Here is a 23328-nt window from a genome sequence, read left to right as displayed (position 1 = left end):
CAAACCAATTGCCAGCATAGTTGGTGTATAGTGAGGTTTGCTCTCTGCTTCCAAGATGGTGCCCCTTGCTACATCTTCACATGCAGCAGGGGTGGTCAGCTTCCTTGTACCACTTTTATATGGGCACTAATCTCATTCATGAGGGCTCCACCCTCATGACTCAACCACCTACTAAAGGTCCTACTTCTTAATACCATCACACTAGCAATTAATATTTAGCATATGAATTTGGAGGAGCATATTCAGACCACAGCAACATATATCTAAAATGCAATACATTATTTTCCCAGCTTCCTCTGCTGATTCTCCTAATTTTGCTAGTGGTACCATTCATTCATTATTATTCTGTAAGTTCACAATCAAAATCTTGGAATTAGCTTTGATTCTTCCTTTTCTCTAAATTTTATATAAATCAGTCACGAAGAACTACCAATTTTCTCTGTATAGCATCTTTCAAAACTATTGCTTCCTTTCTATTCTACTGCTCTCACTTTGTCTCAGCACACATCCTTCATCTCTAGACTACTACTATTGTCCCCATGGAAAGATGATTTCAAACAGTTTAACAGCCTAGCCTCCAAAACTTATCTGCAATATTTTTCTCTGACCTTATTTTTAGCTACTTAAAAATACATTAATACTTTGCTCCATGTTCTATAACTGTTCTGAAATATGTTTTATAATTTTCTACCTTCACTCTTTTGCTTACTCTGTTCTATACACTTGGAATGCCCACCTACTCTCAACGTAACCATATTAAATTCAACAAACTAAGAGGTGAAGCTAGCTGGGCTTCTGGGTCAGGTGGGGACTTGGAGAACTTTCCTGTCTAGCTAGAGGATTGTAAATGCACCAATCAGCACTCTGTAAAAACACACCAATCAACACTCCATGTCTAGCTAAAGGAATGTAAACGAACCAATCAGCATCCTGTAAAAATGCACCAATCAGCACTCTGTGTCTAGCTAAAGGATTATAAACGCACCCATCAGCACTCTGTAAAATGGACCAATCAGTGCTCTGTAAAATGGACCAATCAGCAGGACATGGATGGGGCCAAATAATGAATAAAAGCTGGCCACCCCAGCCAGCAGTGGCAACTTGCTTGGGTCCCCTCCCACACTGTGGAAGCTTTGTTCTTTCACTCTTCACAATAAATCTTGATGCTGCTCACTCTTTGGGTCCGCACCACCTTCAAGAGCTGTAACACTCGCCATGAAGGTCCACAGCTTCATTCTTAAAGTCAGCAAGACCACAAACCCACCAGAAGGAATAAACTCTGGACACATCTGAAGGAACAAACTCCAGACACAACATCTGTAACACTCACCACAAAGGTCCACGGCTTCATTCTTGAAGTCAGTGAGACCAAGAACCCACTGGGAGGAACAAACAATTCTGGACACATTTTGGCACGAAGGGACTATCGTCAAGCGGTGAGTACCATCGGACCCCTTTTGCTTGCTATTCTGTCCTATTTTTCCTTAGAATTTGGAGGCTAAATACTGGGCACCTGTTGGCCGGTTAAAAGAGACTAGCATGAGTGACTGCAGGACTAAAGACACAGTGGTCAGGCTTTCTGGTAAAGGAATCTCTAACAACCCCCAACTGTTTGGAGTTGGGAGTACCAGTTTGCCTAGAACCAGGTTCCACTTTTCCTGTACTTCTGGGCTGAGCCAAGGATTGACAAAGAGGAAAGCCATTCAGCTCCAGGATCCTGACAACAATTTGGTTGACCCTGAAGCCATGAGCAGAACTCTCAAAGTTATGACACCCAAGGAGACTCACTCATCTCTTCTATCTATCTTGACTCTTGCCTCCTGGGTCCTAATGACTGTCAGACAAACTTCCTCTCGCCTCTCTTCTCCAAGGATAGTCCCGCTTCTAAAAACCACTCCCTGTCTCTAGTGCTTTTCTAGTTTCTCCCATGAGAATGATTTCTAGTATAAACTCCAGGACTCTATTTCCTTCTTTGGGCATCTGGGCTCACCATTCAGAAAGACATAATTTTTGCCCAAAGCCCCTTCGTAGCAGGGACTATCTGGAATTTTACGATCCCTCCTCAGACAAGCAGGCCTAATAAAAGCCATTCCTGAAGCTAGGATATGGGGAGCTTCAAAAATGATATCCTTCCTATTCAACTGAGGACAAAACGTGTCAGTCTTCCAACCCTGGAGATGTCTTCCTTTCCTCAGGGTATGGCCCTCTACTTCATTTTTGGGGCATAACATCTTTATAGGACAGTGGTAAGGTCCCAATACTAACAGGAGAATGCTTAGAACCCTAGCAGGTTGTTGAGAATGTGTCGGTAAGGGTCACTAAATCCGATTTTTCTCAGTCTTCTTTGTGTTCTAGGAGGACAAGCAAGGGTGTAGGTTTTCGATAATGCATTGGTAAGGGCCACTAAATCTGACCTTCCTCGGTCCTCCTTGTGGTCTAGGAGGGAAACTAGCGTTTCTGCTGCTGCGTCGGTGAGCGCAACTATTCCGATCAGCAGTGTCCAGGGATTGTTGCAGGTTCTTGGGCAAGAGGTATTTCTGCTGCTGTATCAGTGAGTGCAACTATTTTGATCAGCAGGGTCCAGGGACCGTTGCAAGTTCTTGGGCAAGAGGTATTTCTGCTGCTGCATCAGTGAGTGCAACTATTCTGATCAGCAGGGTCCAGGGACCATTTTGGGTTCTTGGGTGGGGGAGAAACAAACAAACCAAAATTGCAAGCGGTTTTGTCTTTCAAATGGGAAACACTCAGGCACCAACAGGTTCACCTTTGAAATGCATCCTAAGCCATCTGGACCAATTTGACCCACAAACCCTGAAAAAGAAGTATCTCTTTTTTTTCTGCACTATGGCCTGGCCCCAATATTCTCTCTCTGGGAAAAATGGCTACTTGAGGGAAGTATAAATTGCAATACTATCCTGCAGCTTGACCTTTTCTGTAAAAGAGAAAGCAAATGGAGTGAAATACCTTATGTCCAATCTCTCTTTTCATTGAAGGAGAATACACAACTATGCAAAGCTTGCAATTTACATCCCACAGGAGAACCTCTCAGCTTACCCCCATATCCTAGCCTCCCTATAGCTCCCCTTCCTATTAATGATAAGCCTCCTTTAATCTCCCCCGCCCAGAAGGAAACAAGCAAAGAACTCTCCAAAGGACCACAAAAACCTCCCAGGCTATCAGTTATGACACCTTCAAGCTGCAGGGGGAGGAGAATTTGGCCCAACCCAGGTACATGTCCCCTTCTCCCTCTCTGATTTAAAGCAGATCAAGGCAGACCTGGGGAAGCTTTCAGATTATCCTGTTAGGTATATAGATGTCTTACATGGTCTAAGGCAAACCTTCGATCTCACTTGGAGAGACGTCATGCTATTGTTAGATCAAACCCTGGCCTTTAATGAAAAGAATGCAGCTTTAGCTGCAGCCTGAGAGTTTGAAAATACCTAGTATTTTAGTCAAGCAAATGATAGAATGACAGCTGAAGAAAGGGACAAATTTCCTACTGGTCAGCAAGCTGTCGCCAGTATGGATCCCCACTGGAATTCATGGGAAATGGAGTCGTAAACATCTGTTGACCTGTGTTCTAGAAGGACTAAGGAGAATTAGGAAAAAGCTCATGAATTATTCAATGATGTCCACCATAACTGAGGGAAAGGAAGAAAACCCTTCTGCCTTCCTCCAGTGGCTACAGGAGGCCTTAAGAAAATATATTCCCCTGTCACCTGACCCACTTGAGGGTCAATTGATCTTAAAAGATAAGTTTATTACCCAATCAGCCACAGATATCAGGAGAAAGCTCCAAAAGCGAGCCCTGGGCCCTGAACAAAATCTAGAGGCATTGTTAAACCTGGCAATCTCGGTGTTCTATAACAGGGACCAAGAGGAATAGGCCGAAAAGGAAAAGCAAGATCAGAGAAAGGCCATAGCCTTAGTCACGGCCCTCAGACAAACAAACCTTGGTGGTTCAGGGAGGACAGAAAATGGAGCAGGCCAATCACCCGGTACGGCTTGTTATCAGTGTGGTTTACAAGGACACTTTAAAAAAAGATTGTCCAATGAGAAACAAGCCACCCCCTCGTCCATGTCCACTATGCCAAGGCAATCACTGGAAGGCGCACTGCCCAAGAGGGCAAAGATTCTCTGGGCCAGAAGTCCTTAACCAGATGATATAACAACAGAACTGAGGGTGCGCAGGGCAAGCACCAGCTCATGTCATCACTCTCACTGAGTCTTGGGTTCATTTAACCATTGAAGGCTAGGAAATTGACTTCCTCCTGGACACTGGCGCAGCCTTCTCAGTGTTAATCTCCTGTCCCAGATGACAGTCCTCAAGGTCCGTTACCATCTGAGGAATCCTGGGACAGCCTGTAACCAGGTATTTCTCCCACCTCCTCAGTTGTAATTGGGAGACTTTGCTACAGAAGGTTAAGTATGTGTATCTAATCCTACATGCCCATGTTGCAATATGGAAAGAAAGGGAGCTCCTAACCTCTGGGGAATCCCCATTAAATACCACAAGGAAATCATGATATTATTGCATACAGTGCAAAAACCCAAGGAGATGGCAGTCTTATACCGCTGAAGTCATCAAAAAGGGGAAGGAGAGGGGAGAACAGCAGCATCAGCGGCTGGCAGAGGCAGGGAAAGACCAGCAAAAAGGAAAGAGAGAAAAAGACAGAAAGTCAGAGAGAGAGAGGAAGAGACAGAGACAAAGAGGGAGTCAGAGAGAGAGAGAAAGAGAGACAAAGAAGGAGTCAAAGAGAGAAAGAGATAGAAGTAGTAAAGAAAAAACACTATACACCCTATTGCTTTAAAAGTCAGGGTAAATTTAAAACCTATAATTGATAATTGAAGGTCTTCTCTTTACAATCCCAAATAGACTTTTTGGTAGCAGTGACTCTCCAAAACCGTCGAGGCCTAGACCTCCTCACTGCTGAGAAAGGAGGATTCTGCACCTTCTTAGGGGAAGAGTACTGTTTTTACACTAACCAATCAGGGATGGTATGAGATGCTGCCCAGCATTTACAGGAAAAGGCTTCCGAAATCAGACACCATCTTTCAAACTCTTACACCAATCTCTGGAGTTGGGCGACATGGCTTCTCCCCTTTCTAGGTCCCATGGCAGCCATCTTTCTATTACTGGCCTTCGTGCCCTGCATTTTAAACTCCTTTTTAAATCTGTTTCCTCTAGGATCGAGGCCATCAAGCTACAGATGGTCTTACAAATGGAACGCCAAAGGAGCTCAACAACTTCTACTGAGGATCCCTGGACTGATCCGCTAGCCCTTTCACTGGCCTAAAGAATTCCCTCTGGAGGACACTACAACTGCAGGGCCCCTTCTTTGCTCCTATCCAGCAGGAAATAGCTAAAGCAGTCATCACCCAATTCCCAACAGCAGTTGGGGTGTCCTGTTTAGAGGGGGGATTGAGAGGTGAAGCCAGCTAGGCTTCTGGGTCAGGTGGGGACTTGGAGAACTATTCTGTCTAGCTAGAGAATTATAAATGCATCAATCAGCACTCTGTGTCTGTCTAAAGGATTGTAAATTCACCAATTGGCAATCTGTAAAAATGCCCCAATCAGCACTCTGTCTCTAGCTAAAGGATTGTAAATGCACCAATCAGCACTCTGTAAAATGGACCAATCAGCAGGACGTGGACGGGCCAAATAAGGTAATAAAAGCTGGCCACCCCAGCTAGCAGCGGCAACCCATTCAGGTCCCCTTCCATGCTATGGAAGCTTTGTTCCTTTGCTCTTCACAATAAATCTTGATGCTGCTCACTCCTTGGGTCCGCACCACCTTTAAGAGTTGTAACACTCGCTGCGAAGGTCCGCGGCTTCATTCTTGAAGTCAGCAAGACCAAGAACCCACTGGGAGGAACAAACAATTCCAGACACAAAACACTGAATTTGTGCCACTATGTGTCACTTACTATGTCCTACACACCAGGACACACTGGAGAGTTAAAGAAAACTGTGGAGTTAAAGAAAAATCACCATAACACAGTGAACTAAGTGTTCTAATGAAGATATGGATAAAATAATATACAACGAGTAGTTTCATTACTAATTTAGTGTAATCTGACCTGGGCTTTGAAAGAAGATGTGAAATAAATGAAAATTTATTATATAGATGGGAGTAGGAAAGCTCTTAAGCAAACAGGATAGCATCAACAACATTAGAGAAAAAATGCATGGTACATTCAGAGAACAATGCAGCTAAAGTATACAGTTTAAGGAGAGAGGGGAAATTCCAAGAGAAGTATTGATAATACTAAACCATTTCCTCATACCTCCTCCCTCCTGCTTTGGCTGAAGATATATCTTAAAAATTAAGAACATCAAATTATTTCAGCCATCTTCATAATCAAAGTTAATTTCGGGGGACAGATCATGTAGGAAATTGAATCACTTATTATCAAGGTGACCCACTAATAACTGGTTATATAGACTCCTTCATTTCAAGATCCAGATTGACCCAGTCCTTCAACATGACCATGGTGTTAATAACAGGGACTAATAATGTCTGAAGATAAAATATTTAAATCATTTTATTTCCCTAGGATTTCAGAACTGGAAGAAACCCTAGGTATCTTTTACTCAATTGACTTACAACTATTTTTAGTTATCAGTCTCATTTGAGAAGATGAAACAAATTCCTGAATTCATTTTCAGGGGGTACAAGGGAACTGATTGGAGCCTGCAACCCAAGAGCTGAACCTATGGTACTTTTGGGGGCCAGGATGATTATTTCTATTCATGAAGCTAGCTAGAGGAAATGGATATACCCCCCAAAAGGAAGCTGGCTGCCACAGAGAGATGTGCAACAAAATGGCCAGATCTAAATTTTTCCACAGAAGCTACAATTCCAGGGCTGTGTGTCTGTGTGTATGTATGTGTGTGTGTTAAATCTGAAATCTGTCAATCTTGAAATGTAGACTAAAAAAAAAAAAAAACAAAATGTAGGCACGATATTGGTTAAATGAGACGTGTTTCTAAGCTACACGAGTCAGGCAGTGGCTATTTTTCTGCCTCTGCCATAGGTGAACAACTTATGCAGTTACTTCTTGGATGAGAAAACTGAGCCTACAGTTATATGTCCTGTGCGAGATAACACAGTTAATCAGAGTTAGAGATGGATTAGAATCAGGTCTTCTGACTCTGCATCTAATCTGCCTCCATCTGGGGGAATCAGAGTAGGAAGAAGGTGGCTATTATTTATTAGATGACTACTCATTTGTATGCTACATTTTAACATATATCTCATTTACTTTTATGGAGATCTTTCAGACAAGAATTAGGATTCCCATTTTTCAAAAGAGGAAATTGAGCTGCAAAAGCTTAACTAAATTGCACAAGATTATGCAGCACTAAAGTATCAGAGCCAGGATTCAAAACTATGTGTGACTGACACTAAAATCCATATTCTTTCCATCCTGTCTCTGATTTGTTTATATTAGTAGCCAAGTTTTAGCTGAAGAGCAGACACAAGATAAGGCCAAAGGTGAAGAACTTTATTGTGTAGGTAATGAAGACCTACTGATGGGTTTTGAGTAGAAGAATGACAAGAACAGAACTATAATTTTGGACAATAAATCTGAAAGTCACCGAGTGGCAACATAAATGAAATATAGTCTAAAGGCAAGAACAACAGGTTGGAAGTCATTACAAAAATTCTGTTGCAAGATTTAAAAAGGAGAAGTGACACTGAACTATTTTCTATGGGAATGAAAAAGAGCAAACGCAAGAGTAAAGGAGGAAGAGGAATTGGCGGATTATGAACTTAGGTAACAGGAAGAATAATAATGTTATTTATAGAAGGAATGCTTAAACCACCGAGGTGATGAATAAATAGACTCCAGAAAACATGAAATCATGTAGGCAAGTTTTTTTAAAACCAAAGAAAGAATTTAAATTATGATAAATGATGATAACAGGTAACCATAACTATAAGCTTACAAGGAAAGTTTAATGATTTGATATAAAATTTTAAAAATCTAAACTAACAGAGGCAACCAAATATATGATGATTGGCTAAACATAGGAAAACAGTATAAGTAGAATGAGGAAAAATGCAACAGATGAAAGGAATCTCCACGAACTCTGATTTACTGAACTTCTAATAATTGAAAGACATGGGAAAAAGGGGAAGTAGTGGAGGAGATACCATTAAAATTACAATATAAATTTAAGTTCTAGTTTTATCTAAAAGGAAAATCTGAAAACGCTTTCTACACATCAAAGAGACAAAAAGAAAAACTGTCCTTGGTTCTCGAGGATTTGTTTGCATTGCAGCTCTCTTTTACTTATGATTACGAAGTTCCCCAGGAATGGGGCTGGCGCTGGCCACTATCTTGTTATAACGTAATATTATTTTTACACTTGAAATCTAAAATGACTCACAAAAACTGAAAAGGAGAAAACAGAATTCAGAAAAATACATAAGGAAAGTGAATGAATAAAAGTTACATACAGCAGAGTAAAACAGAACATAGTAATTATTTCTCCATTGTGCTCTCACTTTCTGTTTCCAACAATATGCTTTGTGCCTTAATGTGTTTCAAATTAAATATGAGTGCAATTTCAATGCATTCAAATTACTACCACCACCAACACTAAAAACTACTTAGGATGGCCAAGAAAAAATTTAACCTATTAAGATGCAAAAAAAAAAAAAAAAAAAAAGACAAGCTTGATAAAAGAATAATCTATCATGGACATACACTTTCTGTGTTGTTCAATTAAAGTGGTAGTAAAATAATTATACCAGATGATCACCAAAAGGAACTGATTCTATAGACATTTACTCAGCACCCAATCATCATAGGATCATTTGAGTAATAATATGAAACAGGAGAAGCAGCATATGGCCTCAAGAAGCTGAAAGAAAAGTCAAGAGAAAGTCCCTGGAGGCTCAGTGCCTTAGAGGATCCCTGTGTTTTGGCAGTCACAGAAACTGGAATTCCTGAGAGCTCATTAGACTTTTCACAGCTAATTATAAACAACATTATAAGATATTGACTTTGAAATACAAATTTATTAATTTCCATTGAGAAATATACCTATAACAATAATTTGTAACACTCATTTGTTAGGACAGTCTCCTAATTTTAGAATTATAAGGAGAACAAATGAGGCCAGATATTCTTAAAATTTTCAGCAAGCTAAGTAAGCTGCTTAAGCTGCTTCTGTTGTATTGATCTAGATTCTGTTTCGTAAAATATTTTGCCTATCCTGACTTGGACTATCTCTCCCCTCTTGCTTTTCAGAAGAATTTTCTAGATTCCATTAAACAATTAATTTCTGAAGATCAGTGATGATTCTGCTGAGAATGTTAGATTTACACATGCAGTCATTACTTCCTAAGGACACAGTCTGGTTTCCTTGAAGGAGTTATAACGAAATCTTAATCTCCAAAATAAGATATAGGTCATATTTATCCTATATCAGCAAAATATGTAGAAGCTATCTCTACTGGCTTTTTTGCTGCAGATGGTTAATCTCATCTACATTATATACTAACTTTTAGACATTTTAACGTGAAGTGTCACTTGTTCTGATTTTATCTCCAAATTCCCAGGGTATTTTATTGTAATCTGTAACGTACTGAATATACTGAATAAAGTAGTATATTTCCAAATAGGGAAAGAACAGTTATTGATTTGTGTCTCTTCAAATAAATTTAAAAATCTATTAGTTGGATCATATAACTAATATTTATCATACACAATGATAATAAATATCATTTATTTAGGGATGAACCAGAAATAATACATGTTTATTTGAGTACTAGACATGTGCAAGGAGTGCCTTCAATAAGACTCTTTATTAGATCTATGTTCAACTTCATTCTTTCTTCAAGAATTATTTAAACATGATGTTGTACATAATAAACATATGTAATTTTTATTTGTCAATTTAAATAATTTTAATGTAAGAATCATTTAATTTACTCAACTATAAACAGAAACTTTATGATGCTGAAAACAGTGAAAAAGACAAACATGGTACATTTGTTTTTTGCTAGTTTATAATTTAGTTGCAGATACAGACAAGTCAACAGACAATAACAATAGTACATTATTTGTTAATATGGCAAAAAATATATTTGTTTAGAACATAAACTTCCAGGAGCTCTTGACAATTTATTTCTTCCAAGTAAAGACCTAATTATACCATCACTAGCAATCATCATCATCACAATCATCATAACCATGTATTAGCCACAATTTATTAAACCCACGCTATATTCTCAGTTCTATGCTAGGTGCTATGTACACATCATCTTTAATCTTTGCTGTCCTACAAGGTAGGTAATATTATCCCCACTTTTTAAAAAGGGGGAAAAAAACCCAGATGTAACAGACAGATGTCAGCTCATAGCTGACTTTGAACTAACATGTAGGCCACAGTCTTTCCTACTAAACACGAACAATTTCTCAGTACACCAACATCAGACAAGATTTGTGACCATGTCAACTTCATAATCATGTCTGAGTGCAGACAAAAGCAGAATGTCATACAAACACAAAAGCTTCCACAAAAGCAGCCCCATAGGAAAAGTTCACATGGTATGAAACTGAGACCTCATGCCAACAGCCTGCACCAACTAGCCACCTCTGTGAATGAGATATTATGGCCACCTATGCGAATAAAATATTATAGCCACCTATGTGAATGAGATAATCATAGAGTCAAATATTTCAGCCTCGATCAAGCCTTCAGCAATTATAGCCCCAGCCAGCATCTTGACTGTGACCTCATAAGATCCCAAACCAGATCCACTCCGTTAATCTGCTCCTGAATTCCTGGCCCACAGAAACTGATGAGATAGTGTATGTTTAAGCCACTTGTTATGCATCAATAGATAATACATAATATTAATACAATTGTGTGTCAGTGAGTATTTTTCAATTTCTAAGGGGCATAAAGTAGGTACTATAATTAAATATTCCTTAATACCATAGTTTCCTTGAATTATTCCACTGGATTTTCTTTGAGCTCTTTGAACTTATTTATAACAGCCACTGAAATCCAACATCTTAGCCCAATTAGGATCAGCACTTATTGACTTACTCTTTTTTTGCTAAATATGGGTCACACTATCCTTAATTCTTTCATCAGAGGTACTAAAATCCAGTATTAGGGCTTACTTGGAATCAGTTTCCTAAGTTAGAGTCACACTTTCCTTTTTTTTTTTTTTTTTTTAGCACATTTAGTTTTTTTTTTTTTTAAGTTGAAAAGTGGAATGGCAGATAATTTATTGTAGTAAATCTATTTTGTTTTCCTAAGGATTTGTGGTTGTTGTTGTTCTGTTAATAGTGGGAAGTCAACTTGCTTTGACTCAAACTGTGAAAACTATCCCCCTTCAGAGTGCAGCAGCTGATGTCTCTGCTAAGTTGCTTTTTATTTACCCACTGTCTGGTGGTATACCTGAGCCAGAGTTTAGCAGTCAGATAAAGATTTGGGTAGATTTTCTAGTCAGATTTTGAGGCTCACTCTTTCTGTGGTTTCTCTGTTTACAGTATGAAGACTCCCTAGTCTAAATTTCCCGTTGCTCTGCCAAACTTGAATTTTGCCCTTTCATACAAGAATTCAATAAGGCTTCTGATATTTACCACCCAAGTTGTGTGTACTTTAGGGAATACACTCTGTTGAACGTGCAGCAAACTTGCAAATCTCTAGCCATGGGAAGCTCTGCTTCTCAAAAGTTTTTTGCCAGTGTTTCTCCTAGGATCTCTAGGTCTCCCAGAAATGTGTAGATAAGAGACCATTCAGGGATTCAGGCAGAGTTCATACTCAGATCTTAGATCTCAGACCTTTTGTATCTCTCCTGTTTCCAGAATGTACCTCTTAAATCCGCACCTGCTCTGATTTCTGAATTTTGCCATCACTACCTTGACCTGGTAAGGATGTGGTATTCCACTGTTAGATCTACAGGGGCTAGGAGCATCCCTAGCAAGAAAGCCATAAACTCTGATTTCCTACCTAATCAGTAACATTCTTTCAATAGTAACCTCTTCTTATAGTTCTGCCTTTGGTCATTTCCCAGAATCTTACAGTTGTTTTTAATAATCTGGCCATTTTCCTCATTGTTATTTGCAGGAAAATCTGACTTCTTCAAGCTACTGTTCCTTGAAATGTCCCTGGACTATTTTAATAGCCTCTTATATTATATTCCTGTTTCTTCCCTTACCTTTCTTCACCTTTCTTACCTTCTCTTCTCCACACAGAAACCAGACTTTGAAACAGAAATCACCCTGTATCACATCACCACACAAAATTCTCCAAGAGCTTTGCATTTCACTCAGAATAAAAGCCAAGTACTGAGTGTAGCCTACAAGTTTTATGTGAGGATGTCCTGGGCCACCTCTAAATGCCATCTCTCACCAGTCTCACCAAGACTGCTCTGCTGTGCTTAAAATGTATCAAGCGTGCTCCAGCCTGGGCATCTGCTGTTCTATATACCCCTTTCTATATATTAGCTGAATTACCTTTCACAGTATCCCATCAGGTAGGTACTAAAGTTACCCCCTTTCTCCAGATGAGGAACTAATGCAAAACGACTTGAAGCAAATTGCTCAAGTTAGCACAGCTAATAAGTGTTGGGGTCAAGATTTGAATCCAGGCAGTCTGTCTGGAAAGCCATAATTTATGCCTTGAAAAGACAGTTATTTCTAACATACTTCCTTTTTATTTTGGAGAATTAAATTTGTTATTCTAGTTCTTTTTTATATGAACAACAAAGAAGAAACTCTTAGGACTCTAACCAGACAAGATCACCTGGTACATGAAACGTACTGAAATGCATACACTGAGGACTTTTACAAACAAATTTTTTCCATAAAACACCAAATGATTGTGCCGAACGTCTGTTAGTGTGCTTTTCCAAACCGTGCATGCAGCTCTGGGAATTATGTTTACTTGTAACTCCTCATACGATGTTAGCAGAAGATCATACGCCTTGTGAGTCTCTAGTGGAAATCTGTTTCAGTCTCCTTGCAGCTCCTTAGACATACCAGCTAGGCTCCCTCGTCAGGGCATTTTTATTCTCTGTTCTCACTATATGGACTGCTTTCCCTCCAGAGATCTTCATGGCTCAGTTTTTTTCTTATCTTTTCACAGTTAGAATTACCTCAGTGAGGTCTTGCCATGACAACTTACTTAACATTGCAAACATATTTTCCTCTTCTTCCCCTTATTTACTCCTCCCTTATCTATTATACTTTCCTTTTCTTTACAGAACTAAAAAAATGTTCACTATCTTCTCCCTCTAGAATGCAACCAAGATGAAGATAGGGGTTTTTGTTTTATGCACTGCTGTTTTCCTAACTCCTTGAACAGTGCCAGGCACACAGTTGACACTTGGTAAATGTTTGCTGACTGAATAAATAAATGAATTTCCCCAAGATCAAAGAACTGGAAGAGGCTGAATTGGAATTTCAACTCTATTTGACTCCATGTATAACTGCTAAATATATGGTAGCTAACAATTATTTAATAAGATACAAATCTGGTCATAGGATTCTAAGATCTCTTCTGATAGAAACAATGGACCTCATATAGTAATGGGGAAAAAACGCCCATCTTCACATAAACAAAAATTAAGATTTCTGACAAGCACAAATGACAAAAACTCACTCTTTTTAATGTTACAAGCAGCTGACCATTTTTACAATGGAATATTTTGTATAAAAGTTTGCAGGACCGGAGACATTCCAAAGGTGAACAAACTGACCTCGATTCCATTGCTGTTGGATAGATACAAAATTGGTTGTCAGGTTTTCCCAACAGATGTTAGCATTTTATTCCCAGCTTAAGAGAGCAAATAAGTGGTATTATTCATTCATTCATTCATTCATTCATTCAATTACTCGTTGCTAAGTATTTATCAACCACCTAATCTAGTGAGGCACTGATCTAATTGTTCTAGGCACTAAGGATACAACAGTGAACAAAACAATTCTTACATTCCTTTTTTTTTTTTTTTTTTTTTTTTGAGACGGAGTCTTGCTCTGTCGCCCGGGCTGGAGTGCAGTGGCGGGATCTCAGCTCACTGCAAGCTCCGCCTCCGGGTTTCCGCCATTCTCCTGCCTCAGCCTCCCGAGTAGCTGGGACTACAGGCGCCCGCCACCTCGCCCGGCTAGTTCTTTGTATTTTTAGTAGAGACGGGGTTTCACCGTGTTAGCCAGGATGGTCTCGATCTCCTGACCTCGTGATCCGCCCGTCTCAGCCTCCCAAAGTGCTGGGATTACAGGCTTGAGCCACCGCGCCCGGCAATTCTTACATTCTTAAAGGGAGGAACAGATAGTAAAAAAAATAAACAAGGAATGTATTAGTGTCAGTAAATATTGATTGTGATAAGAAACGGACTTGGTAATTGCTAAATAATTCAGAGTAGATTTTTATTATGGTGGTGATGAGCTCAGATTCAAGTCAGATGACCTAGGTTTGAATCTTCCATTATAAGCTATATCCCTCACAAATTAACTCCTCAAATTATAATTTCACAAATCGGGAATAACAGAACCTATCTTGCAAGGCTGATGTAAAGATTAAAAGAGAAAATATACATGAAGACACTTAGCACACGACATGGTATATAGTAAATATAAATTAATCCAATTATTATTATTAGAATATGTAAGACAATCTAACTCTACCATTGTCTGGAGACCAGGCTAAACATGTATGAAAGTTTTAGGCTCTAAACTTGAGAGTAGTTTCATTTTATTTATTTTTTCATTTAAAGCTAACATAAGTAATTCATTAATTCCTCCATTCAACAAATAATCATCCAGTATCTAATGTACGCCAAGTATTTTACCAAGTGCTGGGAATACATCAATTGACAAGTCAGACATAGACTCTGCTCTTTTGGAGTTTAAGTAAAATTGTCATGTTATCATAAGTGCCATACATTTATTATGAGATCAAACTGAAGAAGTGCCTAACTTTTCAATAACAATGACATTAGAAAAAAAAAAAAAAACCAGTATTTACCAAGTGCTAGTATAAGAGGTCCCTCTAGTGATGCTTTGCATTCAGAGAATGCTTAGTGAATAAAGTTCACTAGTGAGGGTAAGTTTAGGAAGCCTAGAAGGAAAGTAAAAATCCCAGGAGCCTGTTGGTGTCCATCATTCTGCTTCCAAAATACGCTTGCCTTAGAAGAATCTACATTCCTTGAGAGTAGGAAAACCTCGAGCCTACAAACATTCATGACACACATTAGGTACTTTAAAATAGTTTTTAAAGAAAATAGTGAATATTCGAATATCATCCTAGTCCAAGATACAATCATCTGTTGTACTACTGAGATTGTCTCCTAACTGGACTCTCAGCTTAAGCTTTTGCCCCACTAGTCTATTATTCAAATAATTCACAGTTATCTTTTCAAATGTGAATTAGGTCACTATATTCCCTAAATAACCCCAAAGGTTTCCCATCACACTTAAAATCCAAAATCCTTCCAAGGCCTAGAAAGGCCTGCGCCATCTGGCCTCTGCTTGCCTCCCGTCCTGCACCTGCAGACCCTCACCTGGCTAGAGCCAAGCGTAGCCTGCGGTTTCCGCCGCCTGCAGCCCCTTCCTGTAGCTCTGCAGGCTGAAACCTTCTCATGCTCCTGACCTCCTAACTTGGGGCAGCCTCCTTACACAATCCCTACCACATTACACTGTTTTTATTTTCTACTTCATTACTACCATTTGAAATTGTCTTTATTAACCGTTGAGTAATCTTCCACCACATGCTGGAAGATTCCACCCAGAATTTGTAAAACCTGTGAGAGCACCGCTCCCCTAGTTTCCCTCGCGTCAATTATTATGGAATTACTAGATGAAGGAACTACCCCGCCCTGTTTCCTGCTTTCTTTATATTGTGGAAATACACAAGCACCCAAAGAAAGAGTGATCCTGATGATTCCAAAGAACATCCCTGCCCCACCCCTCAACTAATCCGACCGCTCCTAGAGGGCCGCCCCGCCCCCGGCCGCGGTCGTCCCGCGCCTGGTTCTACTGGCTTCCACCAGGGGGCTCCCTTCCCCGGCTAGGACCTTCTCCTCCGCCTCCCTTCCCGCTCCGCCCCGCCCCGCCCCGTCTACCCCACCACCCACCTGCTTCCCCCTCTGCTTCCACCAGGCGGCGCGTCTCTGGGGGCCGGGCCTCTGCCTCCGACGCTGACTTCCTCAGGGCAGCCAGCACCGTCTCCGGGGTCAAGTCGACTAGCTCCCCCCACACGGATTCTGTGTAGAAATCCACGGTATGTGCATTGGAAATGGACAAGGCATCCCTCAGGAACTGCAGCAGTCCCTGCAACTTGGCACGCAACGTGGGCAGGTCCGGGGTCACCGGGAGAGGGCAAGAAGCCGCCATGACGCTCACCCTCCCAGGCTGTAGGTGGCGCAAACATGGCCGTGAGTCGCCAACTCGGCCCAAATTAGCACAGGCAGGCTCAGTAGAGCTCCGAGCCAGAGTCCTTCTGAACGATTGATTGCTTCGGCTTGGTGACGTATTTTGTGGGCGTCCGTTGTGGTGTTCTGGTGACGCATTTGGTGGGCTGCAATGGCGCCGGTGAGGCTGGCAGCAACATGGCGGCCTGGTGGTTTTGAGGCGCGTGGTGAAGGGGTTTCCGCGGTCGAGTACAGGAATAAGAATGTGAAACAGAAGACATGGCTGCCTAACCATCCGCAAGCCTTCGTGGGGAGCGTTCGCGAGGGTATGTAAGAAAGCAACCATTTACCGGTCCTCGAGCTTGCTAAGTCTTAAGATACAAGACCCGCTGAAGCTTGAAGAAGGATTTAGGAACCAGACCCGATCCTACTTGGGGCCGGGGAAATCATTCCTGAGCCCGCTGAAGCTGTGAGCTTCGCAGAGCTCTAGATCGGAAGACGGAGCAGTATTGCTAACTTGAATTATTTAAACGTCTTTCCTGACGTAACCCTGTATTTCATCAGAACTTTTTTCCTGAGAAACTGAGCAGAGGCTATGGCCCTGTGAACTTTTGCGCGTGTAGTAAGGTAAAGGGTGGAGAGGAGGTCAGGGCCAGAAACATACTGCTCCGAATCCATACCCGAGGTCCTCCAGCCTTCGCTTTAATTTGTGTTTGTCCTATTGTATTACTGCCTGTAAGGTCCCTCAGATCCCACCTGGAATATATAAATGTTAAAGCCCGTCTTCTGATAATTGCTAGCTTTTCAGACAACCATACACTGTCTTTTTCTTTCGTGTTGAAATACTTTCGAAAACGTATATAATAGTTTGTCCAAGATAAGACACTAGATGGGGCAGTTTCTTTTCTATTTTTTAAGTGTTTATTGAAGGCCCAGATTAAGTGTTTTAGATGAGCTAAGAAATTTGTTTTGATTTGTGAATACAGCTATAAACTCAATTTGTGCAACAGTCGGAACTGGTCAGTTTTTCTTTGAGATTCTTACTCGGATTTGTGCACGACTGTTAGCCTGGTCTTTTTGCAAAGGGCCAACTTGCTATGCAATCCATCAGCTTAAATTTGTTGCTTGAAATAATGTTTTAAAGCAAAACGTAATTCTAGAATCAGAATGTGATGACGTAAAAAAGAAAGATTTTCATATGTAATTAACAGTTTCATTCTTTGCTCAACAACTTCTTTTCTCTGAAAGTAATTTTCGATGATATTCCTCAATGTAGGACAAGGCTTTGCCTTTCGAAGAAAACTGAGAATACAGCAAAGTTACAAGAAATTGCTGCGGAAGGAAAAGAAGGTTAAAACGTCACTGGAATCTCAATTCACAGATCGATACCCAGATAATCTGAAACATCTCTATTTAGCTGAAGAGGAAAGACTTAGGAAGCAACCGAGAAAAACTGACCATCTTTTGTCAGAACAAGTTCACCAGCCTTTGCCTGAAGAGCAGTGTAGCATTGACCAGGCTTTGTTTGAAGATCAGTGTAGCTTTGACCTGCCTCAGACAGAGGAACAATGTAGTAAAACAGTAAAGTATGTATTTTCTTCATTTGAAATCCTTTAAGTGGTGTTTTATTATTTAAAAGTGCTATAGGATAATTTATATAGGAATTGGATTTTTTTCTTATTTAACACATTTTGGAAGTCACAGTTTAATTAGGGAAACATTTTCATGGAGGCTCAATTTTTAGCTTCGACGACTGAATTAGGCTGGTTTAGCTTAATTGACAATGTAATGGGAATTAAGAGGTCTGGAATTTGGGTTTCTTCCTCTCAAGTACAGGTGGTAACTTGTATTTGATTATATTTTTGAAAAATAACTTCTGAAAGGTGTTATAATTTTAGTCATTAACAGTATGGGTTCTAGAACCGTACTTAACATGTTAGTGCCCCAGTGACCTCTTCTCTAAAATGGGGAAAATAACACTATGTTCTCTTTAAATTGGGAAAGATAATACTTTAATGAATGTATACTTCAGAGCTGCCATGTTGCACAGCTCCAGAATGGCTTACTCACTTAAACTCAGGTGTCCCTAAGGTGTTTCATGACATTGTTGTGAAGACTCCGTGAGTTAATGTGTATGTGAGGATCTTAAAAGGTACATGTGATACGTGATTAGTGCTCTTGAGTGTTAGCTACTACTATTAATCTGGATATTCTACGGAGAACCAGAAATAGGTTGTAATTAATTACACATGCACAGCTCTGTGACACTTTGGTTTTATAAGAGTTAATTTATGAAAAAACTATCACTGCACATACTTCAAGTTAAAAAACAATGCTAAAATCTAAAATTGCAAGAAACTGGGTGTTAACTTGGGAGTATGATTTTTTACTTCATTAAAACCGTATCTTTTAAAGTTGTGAGCTATTTCCGCTAAAAATAACAGGAAATGGGACCACAGGGGGGAAATGTAATTGGGGATGAAGGCAGAGACACAAGAAGTTTACCTCTTTTGGTAGGCTTAATCATTATATTGTTAAATAATCAGTATAAAGCTCAGGGAAAAGATGAGCACTAGAAATGTAGATTTGACTTATTCTCTGATAATTTAAGGAAGTTTAAATCCTGAGAAAGGAAGGTACAAAGTCATGCTTTTAAAAATTATGGTTTATTTTGAGGTGGAAACAGGGAAAATGTCATTGAAGAAGTTAAGCTTTTTGGGACTGGAGAAAGAGAGAAATACAGTGACAGCTAAGTCCACAGAGAAGAGTTGTGATACATAGTTGTCAAATATTGTGGTCCCCTGTTATCTGTTTGGAAGATGTTCCAAGACCCCCCAGTGGATGCCCTGAAACTGCAAATGGAACCAAACCAATTTCTGTCAATTGGAATATATTTCTGTTAATGTCTTTTACTTGGGAATTTAATGCGTTTTCCATCTTAAATCATGCACTGTGGCTATAACTTTTGCAGTTTGAAGTGTGACAGAAAAACTAGCATGAATTTCTTTTTCCTTCACAGTTTGATGTATAGAAGTTTTGTTTTGTTTTGTTTTGTTTTTTTATCACAGGTCTTAGCAACTTCAGCATATGATTTTTTTCTTTCCTTATTAAGTCAAGAACTTTTTCACTTTAAGCAAACACTCAGAATGGTGTACAATTTAAAACATATGAATTGTTTATTTCTGGAATTTTTCAATTTAATATTTTTGGACCTCTGTTGACTGCGGGTAACTGAACCCGTGGAATGGGGAAACCATGGATAAGGGTTGTGCTACTGTACTATAAAGTTTAAGGTGAATAGGTCTGAGAACAGGTCTCTGGATTTGTGAACTAGGCAGTCACTTGTGACGTTGGAGAGACTTTCAGTAGATAGCCCTGATTAAGCCTTCAGCCATACATACATGTCGCATCTGAAGTCGTGGTCATAGATCTGATAGCCTGAGCACAAATAGAGTATGGAGACTAAGAAGATAAACACGTTGGGGGAAAAAACTCTGCAGTGAGGAGGACAAAAGAGGCTCTAGCTTGACAGAGTAAGAAGGAACAATTAGAAAGGATCGGGAGAAAACAATGTGCCTCACACTAAGGGAGTGGAATTTAGGAGTAAAGTGAGTAGCCCATTAAAAAAGACTGAAGAGTTTCCATTGATCATCATATTTGGCTAGAAGGTCATCACTGTCTTGGCGTGGGCAGTTTGATTAGAGTGATGAGAAGCAGAAATCAGATATCAAAAAATCAAGAAGTGAATGGGAAGTGACAATCATAGTCTAATCACTAGACCTTCTAGAAACTTGACTGCGAAAGGTCAGGAAACAAAATTGGTAGTTAGAAGGTAACATAAAGTGTGATAATGTGTAATTTATTGTTTAAGGAGGTAGCTATTAAAATACTATATTGTAGTTACAGAGTATAGTGAAAAGTTGAATGACAGAGGAAAAGAAAATTATTACTGCATCGAGGATACTGAGGAAATGGATGGAATTCCAAGTAGCTGGATTAGCCTTGCAAAAGGGACACTTTCAGAGAGGTGAGAAGTACTTAAAGATAGAACAGTTCAAAATGGTGTCTAGGTCCAAGATACGGTGATTCATGACTAAGTAGATGGAATAGAGAGGAGGAGGTCAGAAAACTTCGAGGTTAAAGTTCATATATACACATAATTTTTTTAACATCCTTAAACAACAAGTTTAATTCTTTTTTTCAGTCTGGCATTTCTGTCATTCATATACTGGTTTGTTTTAAAAGCTTTTTTTTTTTATTTAAGATTTTAGGATCTTTCATAGCTTTTGTCTTTCATCCCCATTTGTCTTTTAATGTATAAGCTGCAGCTGTGGTTTTAAAACCTTTTCAGACATTTTACTAATAAAGTCCTGTTTTTTCATCCCCCAATTAAAAGCTACTTTACAATTCCAAAGAAAAATAAAAAGAAAACATCGAATCAAAAAGCACAAGAAGAATATGAACAGGTACAAGCTAAACGTGCTGCTAAGAAACAAGTAAGTTTCTGTTTTAAAAATATTTAGTATAGTTCTTCTTATTTATCCTAAATATGCATGCTATACCTGTTTTCTTGGTGGTTGGCACACAGTATTATCACTGTAAATATCTGTTGAATTAATGAGTGGTCTGAGCAAAGGTGGAGGATTGCATCTTATTCCAGTTCCTTGCTTGTATTGTCTCAAGCAATACTAGTAGGTCAAAAATAGGATTTTGAACACATTGTTTATAGGTTAATATTGTGAACATCTGGGACAAAGTTTCTCTGAGTATGGTCCAGGAACTTGCACCTGTTAACAAGCACCTCAAAAGATTTTTTTTATGTATAATAAAACTTGAAAACCACTGACCTAAGAAAAATACAGATGATTTTCATAACATTACATTGAAGCAAGTGAAAACAAAAGGGGAGGTGTTAAAATAAAATAATTCTTTACTATAAAGAGTTGTTCTTGCCTGTAAAAACAAAGAACTACTATTTTAGCTTAGCAAAAGTTCACACTCTGATATCATTTAGAAAACCAGAATTGTAGACCAGAATTAGACTTTTTTCAAATGAATACAAAATTACCCACAGCCTCAACAAGATTGTCATTTTGTTGCAACTGTGGTAGTTCTTTTTGCATTGAAGTTTTATTAATCTGTAGCTTTTAAAAGGATAATGTGTTGGTCAAAAATACCTCAAAGATGATACGTGATTTTACTTGTTTTTGCTTTAGAATATCCGTAATTAAGAGTTCTTAACATCTAAAATGTTTTCATTGTTCTTAAGCTGGTGGCAGATTAGGAGAAATCAGGAGAATTTCTCCTTGGGAATGCTGGACCAGTATTAACTAGCACAGCTTTATGCTTTTTTCTAACCGTCTGCCACCTTTGGAAATAGTATATCAGATGAAGTGCAGTAATGATCATTATGCTGTAAAACATTTAATGTCCTTTTAAAATTTTCTTTATATAAAGCTGGGACTTTGTGATCATGAAAATTCTGTTATACCATGTGTTGTTATAATGTGAAGGCAAAGAGGGTACTTTGCTTCAGTTAGGAGAAACAGTGCCCATCTTGCAAAATAGACAAACCTTAGAGTGTTTGCTTAGTAGTAGCTATTTCAAAACAATTTCTGAACTGTATCTACTATTTGTTGCTAATGAAAGTTACATATGTTAATAATTTTAGGAATTCGAGAGGAGAAAACAGGAGAGAGAAGAAGCCCAAAGGCGGTACAAAAAAAAGAAAATGGAAGTATTTAAAATATTGAACAAAAAGACTAAAAAGGGCCAACCAAACTTGAATGTACAAATGGAGTACCTTCTTCAAAAAATACAGGAAAAAAGTTAAACATTTTGTTCTTACAGGTTAAAATATCTGCTGCCTGTTAGGTTCTTCTATGACAAGTGCCTCCCTGCAGTGAACTAAATTTGTCAACATAAACTGGATTGCTAAACTATGCTAAATATAAAATGTTCACATATTTTTATTAATGGTAAAAATTTTTCTAAATATGTTCTACATATGTTTCTTATTTATTTGCCTCTGAAGGAAGGTTGGCCTGAAGAACTGAAAGAACCTCCTATTTGTAAGACAAGTCCAAACGTAATACTTTTGTACCATATGAGACTTATATGAAATAAAATTTTTAAAAAATAAGGAATCAGAGCTATCAATGAAGTATTTCAATGAAATGTTTCAATTTAATAAACAGTTATGTGGTTTTAAAGATTATTTTAATGATGAGGGAGGGAAAGACTCCCCTTGGACTTTTTTTTTATTTTAAATTAAGTACATGTACATGTACATGTAAGTACATTAAGGATGATGGGTGCTGAAATAAACTGCCCTCACCATATAAGAAAGCGATCTTGATAAAGCAGTGAACTCAGAGTCTGATATTTATAAGCATTCCCTTAAATGGAAGTACATGGCTTGTTAGTGTAAGGTCTTTTAAATAATGATGGAAACCCCACAGTGTCACAGCAAGAATTAAGCTTTCAGTTCCTATGGACCCTATACTTTAAGAACATTATCTGTGTCTCCCTTGTGAGCTGAGGTAAATCACTGGGATAACTGCTGCTGGTGCTTTGTAAATTGCAGCAGAATGAGAAAGCCTTGACTATATATATAGTCATTGTAAGCAAAAAGGACTGACCAATAATACTTGCCAAATATTGAATAATCAAATTTTATAAATGATAGCAAATAGTCTGAAATTGCATTAAGATTTTAGGGAGCTCTTGCAGTCTACTAATCTACCTTTAAAGATCAGTAGAAAGTGCTCAGATAACACTGAACTTACTCTTCGTTGCACAGAAAAGCAATGCTTTAGAAATTTGCATTGCACTATATTGCATTTAAAATAAACAGCCCAGAAAGCCTAAATTTGGCTACATTGGTGAAGACAGTACATCATGATGCAGGATAAATTATTTCAGTAAATTGCTTTTTAATTTTTGT

At 38.9% G+C, this 23328-nt stretch overlaps 2 protein-coding genes across 2 annotated transcripts in view; one reads left to right on the top strand and one right to left on the bottom strand.

Moving 5' to 3' along the window:
- METTL25 (methyltransferase like 25) overlaps positions 1 to 16428 on the bottom strand; it is a 119507-nt gene extending 103079 nt beyond the window's left edge. The window contains exon 1 of the mRNA XM_010372546.2: positions 16107 to 16428. Coding sequence (XP_010370848.2) covers positions 16107 to 16365 — 259 coding nt within the window. The 5' untranslated portion in view covers positions 16366 to 16428. The remainder of the gene's footprint in view (positions 1 to 16106) is intronic.
- A 17-nt stretch (positions 16429 to 16445) lies between these two features.
- CCDC59 (coiled-coil domain containing 59) lies at positions 16446 to 22528 on the top strand. Its single transcript, XM_010372545.2, has 4 exons — positions 16446 to 16708; positions 17659 to 17968; positions 20779 to 20878; positions 22054 to 22528. The coding sequence occupies exons 1-4, from the start codon at positions 16555 to 16557 to the stop codon at positions 22213 to 22215; spliced, it is 726 nt and encodes a 241-aa protein (XP_010370847.1). The 5' UTR covers positions 16446 to 16554; the 3' UTR covers positions 22216 to 22528.
- The last annotated feature ends 800 nt before the right edge of the window (positions 22529 to 23328 follow it).

Source organism: Rhinopithecus roxellana, chromosome 10, assembly GCF_007565055.1.
Source record: "Rhinopithecus roxellana isolate Shanxi Qingling chromosome 10, ASM756505v1, whole genome shotgun sequence".
Lineage (NCBI taxonomy): Eukaryota > Metazoa > Chordata > Mammalia > Primates > Cercopithecidae > Rhinopithecus > Rhinopithecus roxellana.
Note: the sequence above shows the minus strand (reverse complement) of the source record. Positions and strands in the feature narration are given on the sequence as shown.

Excerpts from the sequence above, each read along its gene's own strand:
- CCDC59 (XM_010372545.2), top strand. The coding sequence starts at position 16,555 with ATGGCGCCGGTGAGGCTGGCAGCAACATGGCGGCCTGGTGGTTTTGAG. Across the intron at positions 16,709-17,658 it reads CGTGGGGAGCGTTCGCGAGG|GACAAGGCTTTGCCTTTCGA; the intron begins GTATGTAAGAAA and ends TCCTCAATGTAG. Across the intron at positions 17,969-20,778 it reads CAATGTAGTAAAACAGTAAA|CTACTTTACAATTCCAAAGA; the intron begins GTATGTATTTTC and ends CCCAATTAAAAG.